Source organism: Eucalyptus grandis, chromosome 7 (assembly GCF_016545825.1).
Source record: "Eucalyptus grandis isolate ANBG69807.140 chromosome 7, ASM1654582v1, whole genome shotgun sequence".
In the NCBI taxonomy this organism is placed as follows: Eukaryota; Viridiplantae; Streptophyta; class Magnoliopsida; order Myrtales; family Myrtaceae; genus Eucalyptus; species Eucalyptus grandis.
The window spans coordinates 30,719,293-30,742,783 of NC_052618.1; the positions used below are offsets into that span (position 1 = coordinate 30,719,293).

Consider the following 23,491-nt stretch of genomic DNA (forward strand, 5'->3'; position numbering starts at 1 on the left):
TGCGGTATCCGTGCATAACGTATTATAGTTCCTGCAACAAATGCAGAACTAAAATGGATCACTTATAATCCATAATAAACAAAATGGAAAATACATAATTTTCCATGATTAATGCAACAAATGCAGAATAAAAAATGGATTACCTACAACCCACACAGACATAATTGAAAAAGAAACAAATTCCTCTTTTTTTTTTTTTTTTTTTTTTTTTTTTTTTCGGGTCAACGGTCGGTCAACGGTCACGGTCGGTCAACGGGTCAACGGTCAAGTCGTCGGACCGGTCGGGCCGGTCGGGCCGGTCCGCTCGAACCGCCCGCACGTGCGCGCGGGCCGACGCCACGGGCGTCGGCCGGCACGTGCCGCTCGCGTCCGAGTCTCGCGCGGGTCGGGTCGGGTCGCCGGTCGGGTCGGCGGCCGGTGACCGCCCGGCCAATCGGCGTCATTGCGCGTCATCGGTGACGTCACCCCACGTTCTTGACCGTTGGGTGACGTCATCCCCGACATCGCGACGCTGCCGTCCGTCGACCGGGCGCGTGCCGGTTGCCGGCTGCCCAGGCGCCATGCGCCGGTTCGCGCGGCGCGTGTGGCGCACGCGCCCAGGCGAGCGAGCGCTTCTGGGCGCGTCGCGCCCACGCGTAGCGGCTTGTGGCCGTGCGTGTGGGCGTGTGCGGCGTTTTCCGGCGACGCACGACATGTCGCCGAACTCGTCTCGACGTCCTCTTTCACCCAGTGCATTCAGAAATCGATTTCGACTTACGGAAACTCGAAAAAATCGATGAACAGTGCTCGGGTGTCGGGATTACTCGCCCCAATTTGTGCCGGCCGATTTTCTTCGCGAAAAGTCAATCAAAAACGTCAAACAGGTCGGGAAAACGTGAACTCGGGCTCACGATACCAATGTTGGGAATAACGGATCCCCGAAAACCGGATTCGACACTAAATCGAACCCCTAAATCAATGCGGAAGATGAAGCCCGGGAAAACACGTATCACCGATTGTAAAGCACACCACGGAGTCGAGCGTACCTTGTTAGCCACAGATTAGACACCGACGCCGATAGAGGAAGAGAAACTGGCCCTGTTCGATCCGATGACGCCTTGAAGGAGAGAAAACAGTGGCCTTGTTCTTATTATTTTTTCTTTTGTTGGAGAGAGAGCGAGGGAGAGAACGTACGTTCTTAATTCCAAGAGGTGTCTTCTCTCTCTCTCTCCTCCCTTTTATACCTTCTCCCTCCACGGGCCCTATTCCCGTGGGCCGGGCCTTTTTGGCCCAGCATGGGCGGACGGGCCAACTTAGGCCCATCACTAATTAAAACCATCATCAACAATTGAGAATTAGAGAACTGATCGACTCTAAACTCACCTAGGATACTTGGCTCCAAGAATTTCCTTTTGACCGTACTTCCTCCAACTGAACCCATCGTCAGGTGTTGGGGCTCGGACCCGCTCTGTCCACTTCTGCATCGCCTTTCTGCAACACAATTGGTTTCCGTCACAAAATCATGCAACAATCATGTCCACATGCAAACATCAAGGGCAGAGTCATGCATGCAACAACAGGGAAAAAAATATCAGATGATTAATTTATTCATTACCTCTTCCTAGGAGTAGAACCATCATCAAGATTCCGGTCTGAGTCTCCTCTGCTCATCGGGTTCCCACCGAGTGAAGGGGGCGACACAGACAACCGGCGCGGGCACCCTCCAACCGGGGGCTCCGCATTGAGCATGGACAGCGCCTCATCATATGAGGTTAGGATCCCGCGAATGAGCATTTCTTGGGTTTGTTCGTGTGATGAAGAAGAAGATGATGAAACAGCTAAATGGAGTTGGCGTTGGAGTTGCTTGGTCAGCTCTCTGCCCTGTATTAGCTCATTCGGCAAGTTCATTTTTTCCCAATCTTCCATATTCTCGATGACTTCAAAATCTTAATGAGAACTTAAAAGATGACTTGGTTTTTGAACTGTTTCTGTTACACAAAAGCCAGTTGTATCAGAGATCGAGACCTCGAGCAACAACAATGCCAAAAGAGAGAAGACCAGGAAGCAGGTTCCAGAGAAGCGGTTAAAAAGCAAAAACTGGGGATGGGTTTCTCTAAAGTTTAGGACTCTGAGATTGGTGGGAGCTTAAATCAGAACCGGGTCGGTCTAAACAGATCTGAAAAAGGATTCGTAACACGAGAAAAAAAGAGAGAGACAGAACTTTCGTGCCTTGAATGGGTTTAGAAGAAGGAAGATCCAAGAAGTATCGGGAGTGATGTCACACCCGAATCTAACAAGAATGGAGAATGGTACAACCGTCCTTTTATACGAAAGACGTAGCCTCAAATACAACAAATAACCCGTATCAAAAAATATATATTTTCCTCTACACATATATAATAACAGAACGGGTTGATTATAATATCAACGTTTCTATCATCCATTAAAAAGGAATATGTTCAGCTTAGAATTCAGCCCATCCAACAAGTATCTACTTAGAAACAATGCAACTAGCTAAAGTCATACCCAAAATCCTTATACCAAAAGTTTCTCGTTGATAGTAGTTTCGTCCAACCTGTCACTAATTGAGGAACCTGAAAGCATTTAAGACGAATGAGATGAGCTACCGCAGATTAGTGATTAGTGTATCTCTTTTGAGAAAATCGAACATCTACTATACTTACATACATAAGTATTACTAGAAACTCAAACTTCAATCCCAAGATATAATATACATATCAAAACAAATATAAGTTATTTTGTTTCAACAAAGCTTTATACAAATTAGAATTACTTTAATCTACCACTATGATTCAAATATCAATGGTGAAGTCTATTGATCAATCTCATCAATTCACATGTCAATGGTTCATTTCATTGACCAATCTCAAATCACACATCAATGATCAATTTCATGCTCAACATCCAATTCAAGCCTTTAGAGGTGGCTCCCAAGAAACTTATATTATCGTGTAACACTTAATCTTTGACCAATGCATATCAAGAGTACATGGCTCTAGAGGTTGCTTCCAAGAGATTAGCGTCACCATGTAGCACTTATCCCTTGACTAACGCATATCAAGAGTATAAGACGCTAGAGGTAGCTCCTACGAGACTTGTGTCGCTGTGTGGCACTTAATCTTTGACCAACACATGTCAATTGTACAATGCCCTAAATGTGGCTCTCACGAGACTCGTGTCACTATGTAGTACTTGGCTCTTAACTACAAGATCCTAGAGGTGGTTCTCACGAGACTCGTGTCATTGTGTAGCACTTAATTCTTGATCAATCCATATCACGTTGGCGTTTTGGCCGGATTTTGGCCGGAGTGGCACTCAAGTGATCCGTTTTTTTTCGAATGTGGCACTTAAGTGTATCTTTCGTAAGTTATGGCACTTAAGTGTCCCTTTGGCCAAAGTTATGGCACTTGAAGCGTTCTTTTACCTATTTTTTTGTATAAGGACTGGGGTCGATCTCTAATTTTTATACGTAATAAATAACTAATTGGGTTATCAAAATTTATATATTAACATAATCAAAGAGTAGTAAATGCTCCATCCAAACTTTTATGCAACAAAACTTATACTATATTTAATCCATATTGCTTTTGAAACATGAGTTTACAAACTCGAAAAATTAAAAAAAAAAAAAAAACATCACTTACCTGGGAATACTTACAACCAAATAACAAAGATTACTCGAACCATTGAAGTCGTAATCTTATCAAATAAACGAAAAGTAGCGTTAAAGTTAAGTAAAACGCTACCTTAGCTATGAATAAGCTAAACTAAGCTTACTCGCTAATAAAATGACTTCTATGCACTAATAAAACTATTGTCCAAAGCAAATATTCAAAACTGTCTTTGATGCGGAGTTTGAGCCTGAAATTTTAGAATTTCGTTCAGATTAAACCATTACTTCAAATCGACTCAACTAAATTACAAATGCTCACTACGGGTGGAACGAAAACCTCAAGGACAGCCAATCATAGCAAAAAACTGCTAACGCATAGAACAACCACTAGTAATACAAATGACCACTCGCACGACAAACTTTCTTGCCCCATAAGCCTTTTCATCGAACTCGGTTTCAAGAGAGTTTATAGTCAAAAGAAAGACCTTTCGAATTACTAGAAGGCCCATAACTTGGCTGACCCAAATTTATTCGGCAATCGAAAAAATTCCACCCGAAAGCTGTTGGTCAAGTATGGTTCATCATGCACACGTATTTTCGAAAATTCATTTTGGACAAATCATAAAGTCCAAATCGACTTTTGTAAAATTTTACAACTTTACAATACTCTAAACTATCAAAACTCCAAGATTTGTCAGTTTAACAACTTTTAAATTTAACCTAGCAGCTTAGAAATCATAATAATCTGAAATTCGGGCTGGTCTTCAAAAAATCCGTTCGATTAGATGAATAAAAGACTTACCGAAAGTTATGAATCGAAGAAAATCCGATTGGGTGAACTCTCCGAGGCATCTATGCATGAACTTTTTCCGCGTTGTTGCTAACCCATTGCCCCCACCTTCCAAGCAAATCTAGAATTTCAGCCATCCATAAAATAATCAAACAGGAAAGCTAGACATATTAATATACAAATGCTTGTGAAATGTATATACAATTTTGAAAAGCAGTCAAAGATAGGAGCTACTACAAAAGGTTACCCTAAATTTAACCAACTATCTCAGAAATGACAAGAATCTGAAATTAAGTAATTTAAAAAATTTCTTCGAGTAGATGAACAAAGGCTATGAGCACTTATCGAGCGTTACGAATTGAAATAGATCCAACTTGGAGAGCTCTCTGAAGCGTGTATGCGTGAACTTTTTCCTTTCTCTTTCCTTTTCGCTCTTGCTTCTTTCTTCTTTCTTTCTTTTATTCTTTTCTTTTTTCTTCTTCCTGCGTGCACTGTGCTTTCATTTGAGCCGTGGGCGTCCCTTCTATCGTTTGTTGACCTGGTCAACCTTTCTTGTCTTTTCTTTTTGTCCTTTTGACTTGTTCACCAGTCAAATGGTCAAATGCTCAAATAATACAAGTGAGACCCCAAGGAAGGGGGAGATAGTGGCCGTGGGTGGTCATATTTTGGGAAGTCCGTCCTTTCGATTTTAAATGAAGGCAAACGGAGAGAGAGAGGAAGTTAGACTGAGAAATGATTTTCTCAGTAGATCAGTCTTTGTTCATAACCATAAGAATCAAGGTGAGCACGGTCAAGGTGGACAGACTCCATCTCGGAACTAGGAATCACTGAGTGAATTCATGGAACCGATCCCTTCAAGCTTCACACATTCAAAACAACATTTTCCAACAATCTAAAGTAAAGCAAAAAAAAAAAAAATATCCCTATTATTAATTGCAAGATCAATAGAAATATTGAGCTCATATTGTAAATTGAGAGTCAAGTCCATGAATAAGAGATAGACAAATGACCTAGATGAGGTGAGAGTGAGACGATACGACATTCAATCAATAGGTGATGAGTTTCGAATTAGGGATTTTAGGGTTTTCATCTTTCTTAAAAATTTTGTCAAAAAATTTTCTTAAAAATTATATATATATATCTTTTATATATATATATATATATATATATATATATATATATAAAATATTACTGTTCTGGTCTGAGTAGGTAGTTCCATGCTTGGAATCATGAACTAGACTAGTACCCACCGGTTCTAGTCTGATCCAATCCGATCCCAGGCTATTCCTAATTTCTTTGCACACCCCTACATAGGATTATCATTCCCAGTTTAACACAACTAGCAGGGACAGTCCCATGGCTGACCGTATCTCTTCTTCAAGAGTTGCACCAAAATAGTGGATCCCATATTAGTCTCTTTTCTAACACCCTTTTGAAAAGCATAGAAATTTTCGGGCTTACAAGATTGATTCACAAGTGGTTGTAATAAATCGTAAGTTCGAGTGAGTGAACCATATTTAATAGCTTAATATGATAATTTGATGTGCTATTTTATGAATTGGCTTTGTGAATTACTCCTGGCGGATCTAATATTATATTATTCTTAGATATGGAGGGTTATTGCGAGGATGATGGTGATGGTGTGTGAAAAGGTAGATACAATTTTGAAAAGCAGTCAAAGATTGGGGCTATTGCCGATGGAAGATGGAAATGGGAAGCAGTCAAAGATTGGGGCTATTGCCGATGGAAGATGGAAATGGGAGAGAGAGATGGTGATGACCAAGAAGCTTCAAACCTTGTTTCTCATCGTTACTAAAATGAGCGCTATACATAACTTTTGACACTTTTAGTGTCCATCTCCCTAACTTCCTATTCTAATTCTTGAGATCTGATACATGCTTCCATCTCTAAGAATGATTTGGGACTAGTCTAATAGATTTGTATCTATATCTATCTAGGATTACTAGTAATTGCCGAATCGATGTAAATTTTTTTCTACACATTGTGTATCCATTACTATTACTAAATCAACGGTGATTGATGTATGATGTGTAAAATAAAGAGTTACACGTGCCGTATATGTAGGATAGATTTCTAGTCTCCTCTTAAAATCTTCAAAATACCCTTAAAAATTTTGTCATATTTTTCTCTCACACCATTGATTTGAATAAGATTGTAAATTATGGGACATAGAAATTGTCAATTTATTGTTATCAATAAAATAATTCTTTAATGTAGAAATTCAAAACAGGGGATTATTGATCTTCATGATTTTCACAATAAGAGGGATGAAAACATACATTTATCCATAACAATACCTTCGAAAGTATTTGCTGTGGAAAACCAAATAGCTCTGATTTCTCTCCCTTAATCCATACTTTTCCTTAACATATCTTATCTTATGGAGGATAAAATATAACGTCCGTTCTCTTGCTGAAGAGAAAACCGTATTCTATTTATACATGCTATTAATAGGTATTTTGCATCAAAACACCTTTTAACTTCATAAGAGTCGCACTTCTTCGGAAGAACGATAACTTCTCAATAGAATTGTACTTTTCATCCTTTTTATAAGATTTGCAAAATTTCATAGCCAATACATTTTAGCACTTAAATATTTATTAAATCATTAATTAAATATCATGTGGGTCACAATAATTCTTATATTAATAATTTAGCGCCGAAACTGTTGTATCTTTGAAATACGACGTGCAGCATGTGGATCTACATTAAAACCATGCTTGTTCGAACAGATTGGGAGGGTAGATAAAAGGTTCTAAAACCATAATTGTGTTTGGATGAAGGAGAGGGAAGGAAATGATTAGGAGGGATCAAGGGAGATGATGAGGGACTGATCAGGTTAATTCATGTGCATTCTAAAATCATATAAAGGGATTCGTAGGTATTTGAACAGATTTGTGCGCCACTCACTAAATTTATTCTTCTTTCTCACTTGTAAGACTATTCTATATCTATTTATGAATACACAAAAGGCTATTCATATCACAATCGTTTTTCTCCTTCTTTTCCCTCCCATGTATCTTAACAACAATTTAACTCAATCCCTTCAAATCCTTTCTTTCTTCTCTCTCTTATAATTATCTAAATCCTAGTTTTTTCTTTCGAATCACCTCATCCAAATTAATGTAAATCTAAAATATAAATAGAACTTCTCTCGTACCATAAGATGTGCCCATGCCCTTTTACTTGTTACATGCGCACAATTTTATTTTATTTTTTGGTGGGGGGCGTATCAAGTAGACCTGGAAGGAGGCAGCGATTCACGATGGACCGCTAAAGCACTAAAAACGTTTGAACAGAACTTCTCATTCCTCGAACTTTCATGGACCGACCAGTCTAGAATGGCGGCCGAAACTGTGGACTTTCGTTGTCTTTCATTTTTCCACCCTGCGTGTGTCCTACCTCACGTGGAGAAATTTGCACCATTCTTTAGACGTTGTAAGATAACGAATCTTCTGATTTTTATAGCCCTTGTAATTGTATATGCAAATGTGCGGAGTTGGACTCGGTCAAAGTCTAGGGGAAAAAAAAATATTGACTAATCACCAAAGAAAGAAGAAAAGCGGACTCTACTGTTGTAATGGGAAGCTAAGTAACACCAACACACGACATGAATATGCGACACGACACGTCGACACGTCATTTTTTAAAATAGAGAATTCCGACACATTGAGACTCGTTGAGACACGTTGTATATTAAACGAATATTTTTATTTTTAATTAATTTGATTCAAATTCATAAATAAATAATTAATTAAAGAAAGAGCCTATAATGAATTTTACACTAATAATATTAATAAATCAATTCATTGGAAATTCGAAAGATATATTCATAATTAATACGTATCCATATTTGGAAATATATTTTTAATTTTAACAAAAGTTATTGATAAAATTGATGACTAACAAGAAATTAGAATCAACTTATTTAAATAAATCCATGATCTTTTACAATGGTTTAAATTTATCATCACTTAAAATTCAGTATTTTTATTTTTAAAATGATTTTTTAATCTCATTTATTTATCTTTTTTATTGAAAAAAGTCCCCTCAAGGGGTCCACCGCCAATCCATGCTCCCTTCTTTCCCTCGTATATTCTCCACCTCCTCGCTGCACGACCCCCTTCCTCTCCATACAACCCCCTTTCTCTCCTCTTCCTCTTGATCCTTCTCCTCCTCCTCCACCTCACCTTTGACCCTTCCTCACTTGTTGCAGCCTCGTCACCGATCCATCGCAGCATTAGTGGCCGCCCTCGCCTCAGTCTCTACTCTTTCTCTAGCGATTTCTCGCCATCGCAGGCTTGCCGTCGCTCACGGCCTCGTCTCTGCTCCCTCGCCCTTCGCTTCCATCCAACAAGCGTGTTGAAACGTGTCGAAAAAAGTTGACTGTGTGTCCGAGAATCACGTGTTGGACACGACACAGAAGCACATGCAATGTGTTCGTGCTTCATGGATGGGAAGTGGGCAAGCTTGAAAGAGAGAAATAAAAGAAAAGGAAGAAAGAAAGGGAAGAAGGTTTCGCACTACATGCTATGGAGGTCTTGCAAAGCGGAATTTACTTCTATTCACAATTCTTGGTAAGGATTCAAGCCTTTCATTTTATAATTGGAATAGTTTTTGGAATTATGGTACAAATTCAAAATTATGTGAAATTGGAACTGCAAAGTCTGATTTAGAAGTTGTTAAGTTGAAAATTTATGGGGTATTGATAGTATAGGGTGTTATGGAGCTTTATGATTTTATATAACTCAATTCGAGCTTATGGTTTGCCTGAAATGAACTTTTTGAAATTGGGTGCACATGATGAACAGTAACTCGACCAGCAGCTTTCGATGCTGAATCTCACCAGTTGCCGTCTACAATTGGCCGGCCAAAATGAAGATCTTTAAATACTTTAAAAGGGCTTTATTTTGACAATAAGCGCACTTGAATTGGAGTTCGGTAAAGAGATATGGCGTGAAAAGTTTGTCATGCGAGTGATTGTTCTTTGCACTAGTGGTTTTTTTTGCCATAATTGGTCATTTTTGAGGTCTCTCATCGACCGATAGTGAGCATTTTGAGTCTGAATCAAGTATGGTTAAAGAAGTGTTCACATGGTTTTGACTCCAATTCTCGTTCAATTAATAGGATTACGAGATTTTCGACTCATATAGCTAATTATTTGGTTTTGGGTATTTCTAAGTAAGTGATACCATCTCTTCTTTGAATTTCTAAATTTTGAAAATGAAAAGAATTAGACATATTGTGTGCAAAAAAAAAAAAAAAAAAAAAAAAAAAATTGCCTAAAAGGCAAAAGTGATGTTTATAACATGTTCAATGTATAAAATCTTGATCGGGCATTTACTACCATTTTTATTATTTGAAATGGTATTGAAAGCATTTTTGGAAATGATTTATGAGATGATTATTGTGAAATTGTTTGAGAAATGCTTGAGAAATGGATTGCAAAAAGGTTATATGTATTGATTTGTTAATCTGATTTATGAAAGGTATTATGTTATACAAGGGTATATGTTTGGTATTGTGAAAATGATTTATGATACCGATTCTAGATTGTTTCTGGACCGGAAAGAATTGATTTGTAGAAAGATAAATGTTTTGATTTGTAAAATTGTATTTTGACTATGTGATTGAATCTAAATTTGATTTCTAGTATTGGAAGATGATGGTTTGGTACACACTATCATAGTGAAGGGCTTTTGGGTATGCATATTAGTTTTTAGGATATCATTATGGCTCAGCCACCAGTTGATAATGAATGGAGAACTTGTCAAGGAGGAAACTTGGTCGCCTTGTTAATAAGCATTGTATTATGATTATTGTTTGATATAGTGCAATAGATTGAATATTGGAATAGACCATTGACATGTGACTGGATGAGATGAATTGATGGAATAGACTATTGATGTTTGATTTGAGATTGATTAATAGAATAGACTATTAATACGTGAATTAATGAGATTAATCAATAGATAGAACCATCGATATTTTCTTTGAAAATACCGACGAAGTATTTCTAATATGTATAAAGCTTTGTTGAAAAGATAAAACTTGTATTTGATCTCATGCATATGTTATACTATGAATTTGAATTCGATGAGTTTCAATGGTTTTGCAAATATGTATAGTAGGTGCTTGTTCTGTTTAGAAGAGATATTGCTCACCCATTTCATTCTAATCTTTTCAGGTTCTTTAACTAGTAACAAAGAAGACGAGAGTGCTATTGGCAGGGACCTTTTGGTAGTTTCATTTTGGATAAATTGAGTTGAGCATTTGGATATATATCCAGGTGTGATGTCCTTCGTAAGTCAATTGCAGCAGATTTTGTGTTTGAGCTATGTTCTTGAAGATTCTTGTTCTGGTTTCTCTGCTAGCCGTTTCGGCTTATGCTCAAGTGACCAGTTTCGCGTACAACGGTTTCCCAATGGGAAAGCTGAGCCTCGATGGGATGGCCTGGGTCACCCCCAATGGCCTCCTGAATATGAGCTACGACGTCAGACAGAATATGGGCCACGCCTTCCATCCCGAGCCAGTCCCGTTCAAGAACTCGCCAAACGGCTCCGTCTTCTCCTTCTCCACCACGTTCGTCTTTGTGATCCGATCTCGGTATAAGACTCTGAGCGGCCACGGGATCATCTTTATGGTCACGCCCCAGAGAGGCTTCCCCGGGTCCCTGCCTAGCCAAAACCTTGGCATTTTCAACCAAACTGACCACGGCAACGCCAGCAATCATGTGTTCGGGGTGGAATTTGACACGACCCAGAGCAGCGAGTTTAATGACATCAATGACAATCATGTCGGAATCGACTTGAACGGGTTGACATCAGCAAACTCAACTTCGGCAGGGTATTATGCAGATGGTGGTGAGTTCAAGAACTTGACTCTAATCAGTGGTGAAGAAATGCAAGTTTGGGTGGACTATAATGGAACTGAAAAGCGGATCGATGTCACATTGGCTCCGATCAAAGTGCAAAAGCCAAACACTCCCCTTCTGTCTCTTACATGGGATCTCGCGTCAGTTATCAACGAGAACATGTATGTTGGCTTCTCGTCATCGACCGGTTCAGCCCAAACTTCTAACTATGTTCTGGGTTGGAGCTTCGGGGTAAATGCAAAGCCTCAGGAACTCGCCCTGTCCCAACTTCCTAAGCTTCCTCAGGTCGGTAAAAAGGATATGTCGAAGGTACTGACTATTGGGCTACCATGGGTGGTTCTTTTCCTCATATCAATCCTGATCTCGAGCGTGGTTTACGTGATGAGAAGGAAACGGAAATTTGCCGAGGTGCTCGAAGATTGGGAGAGGGACTACGGCCCGCACCGGTTCAAGTACAAAGACCTTCATATTGCGACAAAAGGATTTCGGGAGCAAGAGCTATTAGGGACTGGTGGGTTCGGTCGGGTCTATAGAGGAATCTTACCCATATCAAACATAGAGATCGCAGTGAAGAGGGTCTCACATGAATCGAGACAGGGTATGAGAGAATTCGTAGCGGAGATCATCAGCATCGGTCGGCTACGTCACCGCAACATAGTGTTGCTCCTTGGTTACTGCCGTCGGAAAGGGGAGTTGCTCTTGGTTTACGAATACATGCCCAATGGGAGCCTCGATAGGTACCTCTATAACCAACCAACGGTCACCCTAAATTGGGGGCAAAGATTTAGGGTGATCAAAGGAGTGGCATCTGGACTGCTTTATCTGCACGAAGGCTGGGAGCAAGTAGTGATCCACAGGGATATAAAGGCGAGTAACGTCTTGCTAGATGCCGACCTAAATGGAAGACTTGGAGATTTTGGGCTTGCGAGACTATACAACCACGGAGCCGACCCTCAAACGACTCACGTCGCAGGAACGCTTGGTTATCTCGCCCCCGAACACATGCGAACTGGCAAAGCCACTAGGAGCACAGACGTGTTTGCATTCGGAGTGTTTTTGCTTGAGGTCGCCTGCGGGAGAAAGCCGATCCAGAATCGAGATGCGGAGGACACGATATTGGTGGACTGGGTATTTTCTTGCTGGGACAGAGGTGCCATTCTCGAGGCCAGAGATCCGAAGTTGGGGGCGGAGTTTGTGGAAGAAGAAATGGAGTTGGTTCTAAAACTCGGGTTGATGTGTTCCCACCCCGAGCCGCTGATGAGGCCTAGCATCCGTCAAGTTTTGCATTACTTGGAGGGCGATATTCCAACGCCGGAGTTGTCATCCATCAGCGGCAGGTTAACAGTCGGTCATCACGGAGGTTTTGATGATTTGGCTAGGTCTCCGTCCTCCATGGAAGAGGCATTTCAGCAATCATATTCTGCTGTAGAATCGCTTCTCTCAGGTGGGCGATGAGCCTCATATTTTTGGTTTCTGATCTTATTCCATGCTCTTTATTCGGGAAGATCAATATGTCCTATGCTCTAAGAGTCACTCTATTACTAGTCGGTGAAAGGATCGCTAAAATACACGCTCTTAGTTCTGTTTTGGCTCAAATCGGCTGCCGCCACTGGCCCGGGCGTCGTTCACTGAATGGTGCACTAATTGCAAATCCAACCTTCATTAGTCAGCATCCCTCCTCATCTTGTTGTCGTTTGTTTATGCCTCTATATTATCCCCTCTTCCATAACCTCTCATTATTGAACTTGAAAGAAGAGTAATATGTTTTACTCATCTAGCCAAAAATGCTAAGTCCATCTTTGTATGCTTCAACTGTAATTGCAGAAGCTGATGCGGTAGTTGCTTCAACTATGATTGTCACAAGAACAAAACCGACTTGAAAAGGCAAAAGTGAGAAGAAAACGCAGATTACTTGCAAGTACAAAATAGAGCAAGATATCCAGTAAAGTTATGACATGTCGCCTGAGTATACACGAAAACATCAGTAAATATAGAGAAAGGAGATAAACTTTTGCATTGATTTTAGAAACTTCCACGAAGATGTCTCAACAAGAGGAAGGAGACTGACTTTATGCTTCCATAAACAACTCCGTAATAGAAGGGCCAAACATGAGCCACCTATCCATCGTTCCCATCAAATACAAACAGTCCAAATCAATCGAAGTGGAGATTGATTTCTTTCGGTTTTGGTCCCTTCTCCTTTTCCTTTTTCGCGACCATCCCAATTTTCACGACACAATTTAAAGGTAATGACCAAAAGCGGGCCAACAGTCCTCAATTAGGCCTGACTTCTCCTAGGCTCTTACCTTGTGCAATGTTGGGTTCATTTTAAATTTGAATTTAATCATAAAGGATTAATGTGAGATAGAAGTCGTTACTAGCCTTTTTGGGTTGGCTAAAAATCAGGCTAGCCACAACAGTTTGTTTTGCTTCATGCACAACTAGAGAGTAACAAGGCTCATGAAAATGATTACGCTAATAAAAAAAGTTTATTCTTTTTATCGATAGTAGGGTTTACTTTGATCTTGCTTATGCCTTTCATTCGATAGAGTTCTTTTAAATAATTAGCACCATTTCGATACCTCTAACTCGGATGGCATATTCATCCAAATGGTCAAATAGTTTTAATTATCAATTATAAACCCTAAAGGTCATTTGTTGTTGCTAATTGCTCATGCAATGGTTTTCAAAAGTTTATTATGATCCTAAGGTTTTCCCTAATCACATTAAAAGGAAAAGAGCAATCAATGCATTGAAAGTGCAGGAAGTAAATACCCAAGTTTTGAAAAAGCCTAGATTAAGGTATGAGAAATAAAACCCGATACTTGACGAGTAAATAACACAAATGACTTTGTTTTAAGCCCTAGGATTGCAACTCCAAATTTAACAAGATAATGACTAGCTCATAAAACTTAACTTAAGCCCATTCTTTTTCCTCCACATTTTTGTCTTCTTTTCCTATTAATTTTTCTCTTAGCTTCTTCTTTTATTTTTTTGGTAAAAGGTAATAAATTGATTGAGGGGAAGCCAGATGTACATAAGATCATAGTACCAAAACTTGCACTCAAGATGAACAATCATAACAAGTGAAAGGATGCCGTGATGTAAAAGGAAGACAGCGCCTTAAAAGACGCACAAACAACTAGAAAGGCTAGAAAGGCACGGCATGAACAACTGGCAAGATACAAACCCTCAGCAAAGGAGGAAAGACGTCGGCTCCACAGCAACTCCGTTCCTTGAAGCGACGGTCAAATCAAGGTCAATCATGGGTCACCCGAAAAGATAATGGGATCGATGCCCCAACTCCTTTGCAATCTTCTGTTCCTGAAGTTGTCCTCAACATTTATGAAGATGCTAGCCCTATCCCTAACCACTTTAATAAGGTGATTCTTCATAGCCGGGACAGTAAGGGGTTCTCTTAGCTTCTTCTTTACTTGCCATCTTTTACGCTAACTTCCCATTCCCAGGACTTTTTCCTCATCGCCTGTTCAACGCTCTGCATATTTATTCTGCAACACCAAAGCTTCAACAAAGATAGATTCACGTCCCATAAAACATGATCTCCCATTAACCCACCACCTATCATTGATTTGCCACAGTCTACTTGGGACCGGCTATCAATCGCCACCTCCATCACCAACCTTTAAATGCTTATACCTACGTGACATGAGTAGCACAAGCAGATAAAAAGTCGTGATAAGCAAACCTATGGAGATGTATGTAATGGTTAACATTTGGGCCATGGATTTTGCGCCACCACCTTGTCAATGACTGCTGCCGAATGTAACCGGAGGACATGCTCACATAAAAATAAAGGTGAACAAAAGGAATATGGTGAAATATAGTCTCGGTGGAAAGGAAATCATACTGAAATCGACCGAAATCAGAGCTTCAAGTGGAACTTTAAGTGAAGTTGTCTTCTTCAAGTTCCTCAGCCTCGAAACAGACGCGAGCAGTGCTCCCTGTGGCTACCGGATCGATGATGAAGAGAGATAATACAGCCACTATTGGCACCTTGGTTCCTCTGGTCATTCAACTTTGCATTAAGAATATCTTTTTAGCACCCTCCCATTCCTCAACCTTGGTGGATCCATCAAGTCAAAACAACCTCTGGTCAGAAGCAAGCGGCTTTCCTCTCGTTGAATTAGTAAGTTTGCCAATGCATACTGATCCAGAGTTTGAAACTTGACAAATCTTCCATTCTCATCATTGTTTAGCAAGTTAGCATTGATTAAATTTTTGGAATTTCTGGCGGTCATTTTGGGTGTCTACTCTACCATCCCTTATCCATCTGCCTATCAGACAATGTTTCTATCTCTGGGTATTTGCTATGGAGTAAGATATCCTTTGAAACATTATTTACTTCCAGACCTTTAGTGCTGAACCTCATCACGGAAATCATTAGGGCTTCAATATCTTCTCCATTAATTGCAAGTTGCAGGCTCACTGTTTCAGGGGTATGTTTCCATATGGAAGCATCATGGACAGCCTTCAGTTCTTGTACCATTAGAACAATCACTCTGGATTCATGAGTGCACTTTCTAGCTTTTTCTCTGGTTATAGCTTGATTTTCTGAAGAGTGAACTATTCCACATGCACAGTGGCAACTGGCAAAATGTTGGAATTATCTCAGTACTGCTGTTTTCGGTTGTGTTTTCCTCTTCTTCTTCTTTTTTTTTATATTAAAAAACAACCAAGTTGATTTAGTTATGCATTTAGTGTTTTTGCTATTTTCTAGGAAGTTAATAGCACGTTTGTGTGCAGTTATGTGTTGTACGTATGTGAGCAGTTTTTGCTTTGTATTTAGTTGTGGTACTCGATAGTTTTTTCTTTTGCACAAGACGTATGAAGTGCTATGCTCTGTTTTTTTTATCCTTTCTCTCCCTCAAACAACAGACATGTTTCTGTTTTGATTGTTGTTTTATAAGCTTTAACAGTGGTATCAGAGCATTTGTAGGATCTTAAGGGATTGTGAAGTGAGGGTAAGTGAGTGAAGATTGCTTCCAATCTGCAAAGAAAAAGCTGATGGAGGTAGGATTGAGTGGATTCTCTGCAATGGCTGCTCCAGTCTTTACTGGGGGAAAATTATCAGGCTTGGGCTGTCAAGATGATGGCATTCTTGGAGGGTCATGATTTATGGGAGGCTGTGGAGAATGATTATGAGGTTGCTCCACTTCCAGACAATCCGACCTTAAATAAGATAAAGTACTATAAAGAGAGAATCACAAGGAAGGCCAAGGCAAAGTCTTGCTTGTATGCTGTTGTTTCACCCACTAACTTCACAAGGATCATGGGATGTGATTCTGCAAAGGCAATATGGGATTTCTTGAAGGATGAATATGAGGGAGATAAGAAGATAAGAGGCATGAATGTGCTGAATCTCTTGAGGGAGTTTGAGAGACAGCAGATGAAGGATTCAGAGTCAGTGAAGGAGTACTCTGATAAGTTGGTTGGGATAGCGGAAAAAATCAAAGTTTTAGGGACTGACTTGAAGGATGAAAGGCTTGTTTATAAGATCCTGGTGTCTCTTCCGGAGAAGTTCGAAGCCACCATAGTGTCTCTGGAAAATACAAGACACTTACCTGATATAAAGCTTGCATAATTGTTAAATGCTCTGCAGGCACAAGAGCATAGAAGACTGATGAGAAGAGAAGAGTTTGTAGAGGGTGCGCTGCAAGTTAGAGTGAAATCAAATGATGGAGGCAAAGGGAAGAAATGGATTCAGTCTAGAGAAAATGTTGGTGACTCCAAGTTTGTAACAAAAGAAGGAAATTCTGGTGGGTCTAGCAAATGGAATGTCACACCCCGACCCTCAGGCACGCACACATCCCTTACTTTTGGTCGATTTTAAAATGCGATATCCCAGATTATGTATTGCCAACCCTTTCATTTCTAATAGCACATGCGGAAGCAATTATAATTCCCCAGACAATAAAGGAATGGGATAGAAAAGCAGGCCATATATTTCTCATACTGAAAATTCACAACTACAACTTTTTACATGCATCTCATAGTATTCTACAATACTATATATACGCAACTCTGGTCTAACGTCTATTCACATGCAAACAAGGTCTGACAAGACAAGACGGGATCTCAGTCCTCATCTGGGTCGTACTCGGGGTTATCCTCCGGGTCCTCCTCCACGTACTCCTCTTCGGTTTCCTCATTAGGGTTTTCCTCGTCAGGTTCCTCCTCCTTAAGCTCCTCATCCGAGTCCTGAAATAGTTATTCAATAACCACTGAGACAACGTCTCAGCAAGTTCTACCCCCTAAGACCCGATTAGTAAACTAATACACCTTAGGGCTGCCTATGCACAACATGAGTCAGAGGACTTGTCTTGGCCTCAGATTCCACCTGCATATTAGCACAGATCATATAGGCACCCAAGCAATCACATCATAGATCGAAGTATCGATCTAATTGACTTAATCGATTACATGCCAACAAGACCACTCACGGTCATTTCCATTCAATCAATCAATTCGCAACATTAAATCAAGGCGATGATCAATCACATTAAATCACACTTAGATCGAATAATCAATCAATCGACCTAGTCGATTACAAGTCAGTCAAATCATTTCTAGGTCATTCACTCTATCTCACATAACCTCAAATAGTACACTTAGTCATAGAGCTCCATCAATGCTCTCGGGCGTCGTTTTCGCCAAGGTGACATAAGTAACAGACAGTCTACGTGCGTTTTTTCAGGCACCGTTTTCACACAGTGATATTCCTCATCACCGAACCACGCCCGTCATAGGTCACAAATCACCGAGTCTACGTGCGTTCTTTAAGGCGCCGTTTTCGCACAAAGTGATGTCCTTCATCACCGAACCACGCCTGTCACGATTCATAGGCAGTCTACATGCGTTCTTTAAGGCGCCGTTTTCACACGGTGATCTCCTAATCACCGAACCACGCCTGCCATAAGTGATAGAGGCAGTCTACGTGCGTTCTTTAAGGCGCCGTTTCGCACGAGTGATGTACTTTATCACCGAACCACGCCTGTCTATACTTCGTACTTGATCGGTCTCAGCCAATAAAATTCTCAGTTAGCTCTCATCACTTTCTCCACTTTACAGCTCATCAAAGCATTATAAAGGTTAAATAAACAAACTCGGCCATTTACAAATCAATCATTCAATTTCACTCAATTTCAATCAATTTAGGGTAAATCCCTAAAATATCACAATTTATTTAATTCCATACAACGTAGAGCTCAAATAAATAAACGGACTGTGCCACGACAATCAGCACGAAATTCCGGTCGTCGATCACCTCGGCATTAATTTTCGAAAAATAAATAATTAATAAATATTAAAAATTCCATTTAGCTCAAAATAAAGCCCGATTAAATAAACGGACTTCACCACAGTCATCAGCATAATATTCTGGTCACTGGCCATCCCAGTTGAATTTTCAGAAAATAAATAATTAAACACAATAATTCCAATTTAGCACAATATAAAACTCAATTAAATAAATGGACTGCGCCACGATCATCAGCATAAAATCCCGGTCACTGGCCATCCCAGTTGAATTTCCGGAAAATAATTAAATAAATAAATAATTTCGAAAATTAATATTTAATTCCTAAACATTCCAATTAGGCATGAATCGCCTAATTAACACCCGATAAGGGATGGGAAGAATCCCAAGAAGCATCCAATAAATACTACAGGCAATTCTCTATCTAATTACACTAATCACACAACTAATATGCAAAGCAATTAACTAATAATCACTAATCAATTCTAATCTAACAACCTAATTACACTTAATTAACACTAATTAGCCTTTAAGTATAATTAGCGCACTAAGAAGGCATTAGTGAGTAAAACTCACTCAAAACGATGGGCTTGACGCGCGGATCGACTTTCCTCAAAGCGGGCCGAGCATCTAGGCTTAGGAAGGCGGCCAAAACGGGCCAAAACCCCACTGTCATACCCATTTTTTGTCTTCTCTGAGTGCGGCTGGTTGAGGCGGTTCCGGCGTCGGTTGAGACGGCCAAGGGTGGCTGAGGGTAAGGCGGAGCTCCGACGAGTTGAGGTGGGACGCACGGTGGCCGGAGGTGACCAATTCGTCGTCCGAATAGGTCGACCAGCACCTCGCCTGGACGCACGAGCAGAGATTGGTGGCTGAGGAGGGTGAGGAAGAGGCGGAGGGCGCGAGCGAAGCAGACGGCGGTCCAGCAGCTCTGGCATGACTACAGCTCCTTCAACCGACGATGGTTGCTGCTTCTGTTTCTGCTTTCGTTTTTGCTCGAACAAGAAGGAGGAGAGGGGGCGGAGATGTGCAGACGGCAGCACGGCGGCGAGCTCGGGTGCGCGAGCAGCTCTGGTGCTTGTGGGCGTGCGACGATGACGGCGAGAGGCGGCGACTGCAGCTCAGTCTTCACTGGTCTTTGGTTCCCATGGAGTTTTGAAGAAAAAGAAGAAGATGGGGATGCTCGACGGAGGAGAGAGAGGAAGAAGAAGAGAAAACCGATTTCTCTCCCCCTCTTTGGTCTTCGAATGGGGCCCACCAAAAGGCTGTCATCCACCCACCTTTTCAAGCCCCAAAATACCCCTTCTAGAAGACTTTAGGTAATTTAAAATGTTGGGTCTATGGGCATACGAATTTTGCTAAGTTTTCTTCTTGATCGACTCAAATTTGTTCAATTCTCAAACAAATAATTTCAATTGAAGCCTAAATAAATCCATCAAGATATCCTTGTCCATTTCATGACTTTTCCCGTCATATAATCTAACTTGCATCCTAATTTCCCAATCCCTAGCTTCAACTGAACAAAAACGGCCCTATTTATCCAGTCGAAATTAGAACCCAAAATTCTGGATGTCACAACTCTTCCCTTCTTATAAAAATTTCGTCCTCGAAATTTAAACTTTTACCAATCCTTATACAAAAGGTGGGGGTATTGTCGTTTCATTGAGTCTCAATATTCCATGCTAATCCTTCGGTCTCGTAGTGTTGTTCAACCATTTTGACTAAGGAGATCATCTTGGTACACAAACTCGCTCTTTCTGAACCAACAAATGAACTGAGCTTCTCACATAAAACATTCTGTCATCTACATCTAATCTCTTTTTCTCGACTCCCTAATAAACCTTCGAACCTCAACGATTCAAAATTTCTGACAGTTCTGAGTAGTCTTTACTCGACACCGATCGACAACGACAAACAACGATTCGAGCTGACTCGCTGTAATCTTTCTTCACTTTCTTTTCACCACTGAAATTCTGTACCATCTGCTATACACATCGTAAGAAAGAACCCTCTGAAAACTTTGCCAAATTTATAATCTTTGATCTAGATTCGAAATAAAAATTCATCCTCGGCACTCCAGGCCTGCGAATTATCTGATGCACACACACTTCAGTATACCCACTCTGTGACAAGATAGGATCTTCAATTTCTGAAATCGAACTTAGATTGACAGTTAATTTCACTCCGACACGCTTTTAGTGTGACCTAGGCTACTGGGTAGTGTTCAGAGCTTTTTAGGACAAATGACCCGTGGTCGATTTTCTTCGAGCCACAATAAACCCACTTGACCCATTGGTGACTCTCGATTGTCGTGAAAATCTCAAGGATTCAAATACGGACACATGGCACCAAAAAGATAGAAACATCAAATTAGTGCAGGTCGATGAGAATTTTCCAATTTAGTGGAGTCACCCACGATCGGTCATTCATCTCAGTTGAACCGATCTATCTCTGATTTCAAATCGATTTTATACTGTGCCGTAATGATCTCTAAAGATGAGCACGGTTGAGAAGTCGATCCATGTTCAAATTCTCAAGTCTATTTGCCTTAAGGTCCTTAATAACTCACCCAGCTAGTCTAGTTATCTCATGAGTGGCCAACTCAGAGAAAAACACTGTAATCGCGTCGATGAAATGCCCAATTTATCTAATCGAAATCAGAGCCCGAAATCTGGATGTTACACACTCAAAACAAGATCTATTCGTACTATACCAAAGTGGACCAACTCCATCTATCGATCGACTATTATCCTCAAATGGTATCAGTAATCCCCTGAATCCTTAGTAAGCCTATCACAATGTTCCATTGTGATATATTTCCATTCCCACTTGGGACTCTCAAGTGATGGTAAAAATTCTCCCGGTTCGCATTACCGAGCTTCCACTTATCGACACCTCGACACTTGCAACCTACTCGGCGGTATCTATCTTCATATCAGTCTACTAATCTAGCGATGTCGATTCGACTTACTTGCACCATTTGGTCAAAACTGCAATACTATAGTGAACTTCTGACAAGATCTTTTTCCTTGAGTGCTACACTGTCAAGTGTATTCAATTCCCCATGGAACTCGAACGTTCCATCCTCAGAAGTCTTAAAGTCAGATTCTTTCTTGCCAGTATCCTCTTATAAGATCTTTGTCTGTCAACTAGGTGTCGATTCTAACTTGAACATTTGGTTCAATCTTGAGGGTGGCTATAAAATTCAAAAGGTAACCTACCTCAATTTTGAAAACCAAATTTTGAACCATTTTCAAGTAAAGTCTATACTTTAGCCAATCTATGCACAATTGAGAACTCTCGGCTCAACACATTAATGAGTCATTTTGTTCCTCCAAAGTGATACCCGATATCACTATTATAGTTCTGCCAAAATTCTGGTTCACGACACCACTTTGTATTCCACTTATTGGGTCTCAACTGGCGGAACGGTGATGCAACAATCTTCTCATGTTGTATCAATGCATACCTCGTCCTCTGCAAGACACATCACTAAAGATTCCGTGCTTTCCAGAGCCAAATGGAAAGTTTAGCACAAGTACGGTAGTCAGTTCTTACTTAAGCTCTGGAAACTATCCTCGTACTTGTCTATGCTGATGAATCTCTCTTCTTTCTTAAGAGGTCAACCTCACCATGATGTTGATGCTGAAAATTATTTCACAAACCTTCTATAGTAATCTGTCAAATCCCCATGGCTTCTGATCTCTGTATTGATGTCGGTCTCGGTCCATAAACAACTGATTCGATCTTGGTTGGTCCACGGAGATTCCTTTACCTGTAATCACATGACCATTCTTAAGGGCTCTCGTGATCCTCATCATTTAATGAATACCCTAGAATGTCACTACACCACACGATCACCATTGATCTAGATATTCTTTGAATACTCGGTTTGTCAAATCTATGACAACAGCTGGAGCGTTCGTTATATCAAATGACTTTACATTATTCTCACAAGGGCTAAATCAAGTGCGGAGTGTTGTCTTCAGTATAACCTCCTTCACGGTTCTCAGCGCGATAACTTTGTCCTCAAGTCGATCCTTGGAGACATCAACACTCTTTATAACAAGTCACCCAATTAAGTTGACAATGGTAGATGCATGATTGCAATGAACCATCTTCATTTCTCTTTCCACAAAATTGATGTTCCTTAAAACGATGCACTAATATGTATGAATTCCTCATTCATCAATCTTCACATCCGTACCTTCGGTTCTATCAATTCAAACAACAATAACTGGTAAGAAGCCTTCGAGAGTGGCTTTATGTTGGTGCTAACTCGATTGTAATTTCTATCTCTTTCTCTGGCAACGGTTTGACATTTCTTATGACAACACATCTAGAAATTCTCAGACCACTGAAATGTCTTCTATCTCCAATTCTCCAATCTGTCTTAACTATAACCATCACCAAGTAACCTCGACAATCTCCATCGAACAAGTGGGTTGTCTTCAATCGACGAGATTAAAGAAATCGAAGATTCATTTCGACTCCCAATAAACTCGAAACTTTCATGTGCTCCTAGACTAAGTTAAATTGCTCCACGACCATGATCTATTACTACAAGATGCTCCATGAGCCCATTCTACTCATGTAGTGTCAAAGTTACACCTCGGCAAGAATCGGTCAAGACTATTACTAGTGATTCCCCTTTCTTCCACTTATTTCAATGGCTGAAGTTCCCCAAACTTCATCAAAACTCTGCTACGATACTCGATAGAATTTTCCCAAAACATTCTTCCTCTGTCTAGTGCCGTGTCGGTTCCATTTCTGATCTTCTCACCATACCTGGACACTAAATTCATCCATGTTTTCTTCCACAATTTCGACACCTATCTGGTGAGTCTTCTACCTCTTGTCACGTGCTAGGAAGCACTATTTCTTGTACCAGAGACCTATCCCAGAAATTCCACAGTGTGT

At 40.4% G+C, this 23,491-nt stretch overlaps 2 protein-coding genes across 2 annotated transcripts; one reads left to right on the forward strand and one right to left on the reverse strand.

Annotated features, from left to right (window-relative positions):
* Positions 1 to 1,302: 1,302 nt before the first annotated feature.
* Positions 1,303 to 1,954, reverse strand: LOC120295620 (probable WRKY transcription factor 41). The gene is made up of 2 exons (XM_039316890.1): positions 1,595 to 1,954; positions 1,303 to 1,470 (listed from the first exon to the last, which is right to left on the reverse strand). Exons 1-2 carry the CDS (start codon positions 1,903 to 1,905, stop codon positions 1,359 to 1,361), a joined length of 423 nt encoding a protein of 140 aa, XP_039172824.1. The 5' UTR covers positions 1,906 to 1,954; the 3' UTR covers positions 1,303 to 1,358.
* A 6,615-nt stretch (positions 1,955 to 8,569) lies between these two features.
* On the forward strand, positions 8,570 to 12,794 carry LOC104454826 (L-type lectin-domain containing receptor kinase IV.1). Its single transcript, XM_010069712.3, has 2 exons — positions 8,570 to 9,001; positions 10,612 to 12,794. The coding sequence occupies exon 2, from the start codon at positions 10,762 to 10,764 to the stop codon at positions 12,751 to 12,753; it is 1,992 nt and encodes a 663-aa protein (XP_010068014.1). The 5' UTR covers positions 8,570 to 9,001; positions 10,612 to 10,761; the 3' UTR covers positions 12,754 to 12,794.
* Positions 12,795 to 23,491: the final 10,697 nt, after the last annotated feature.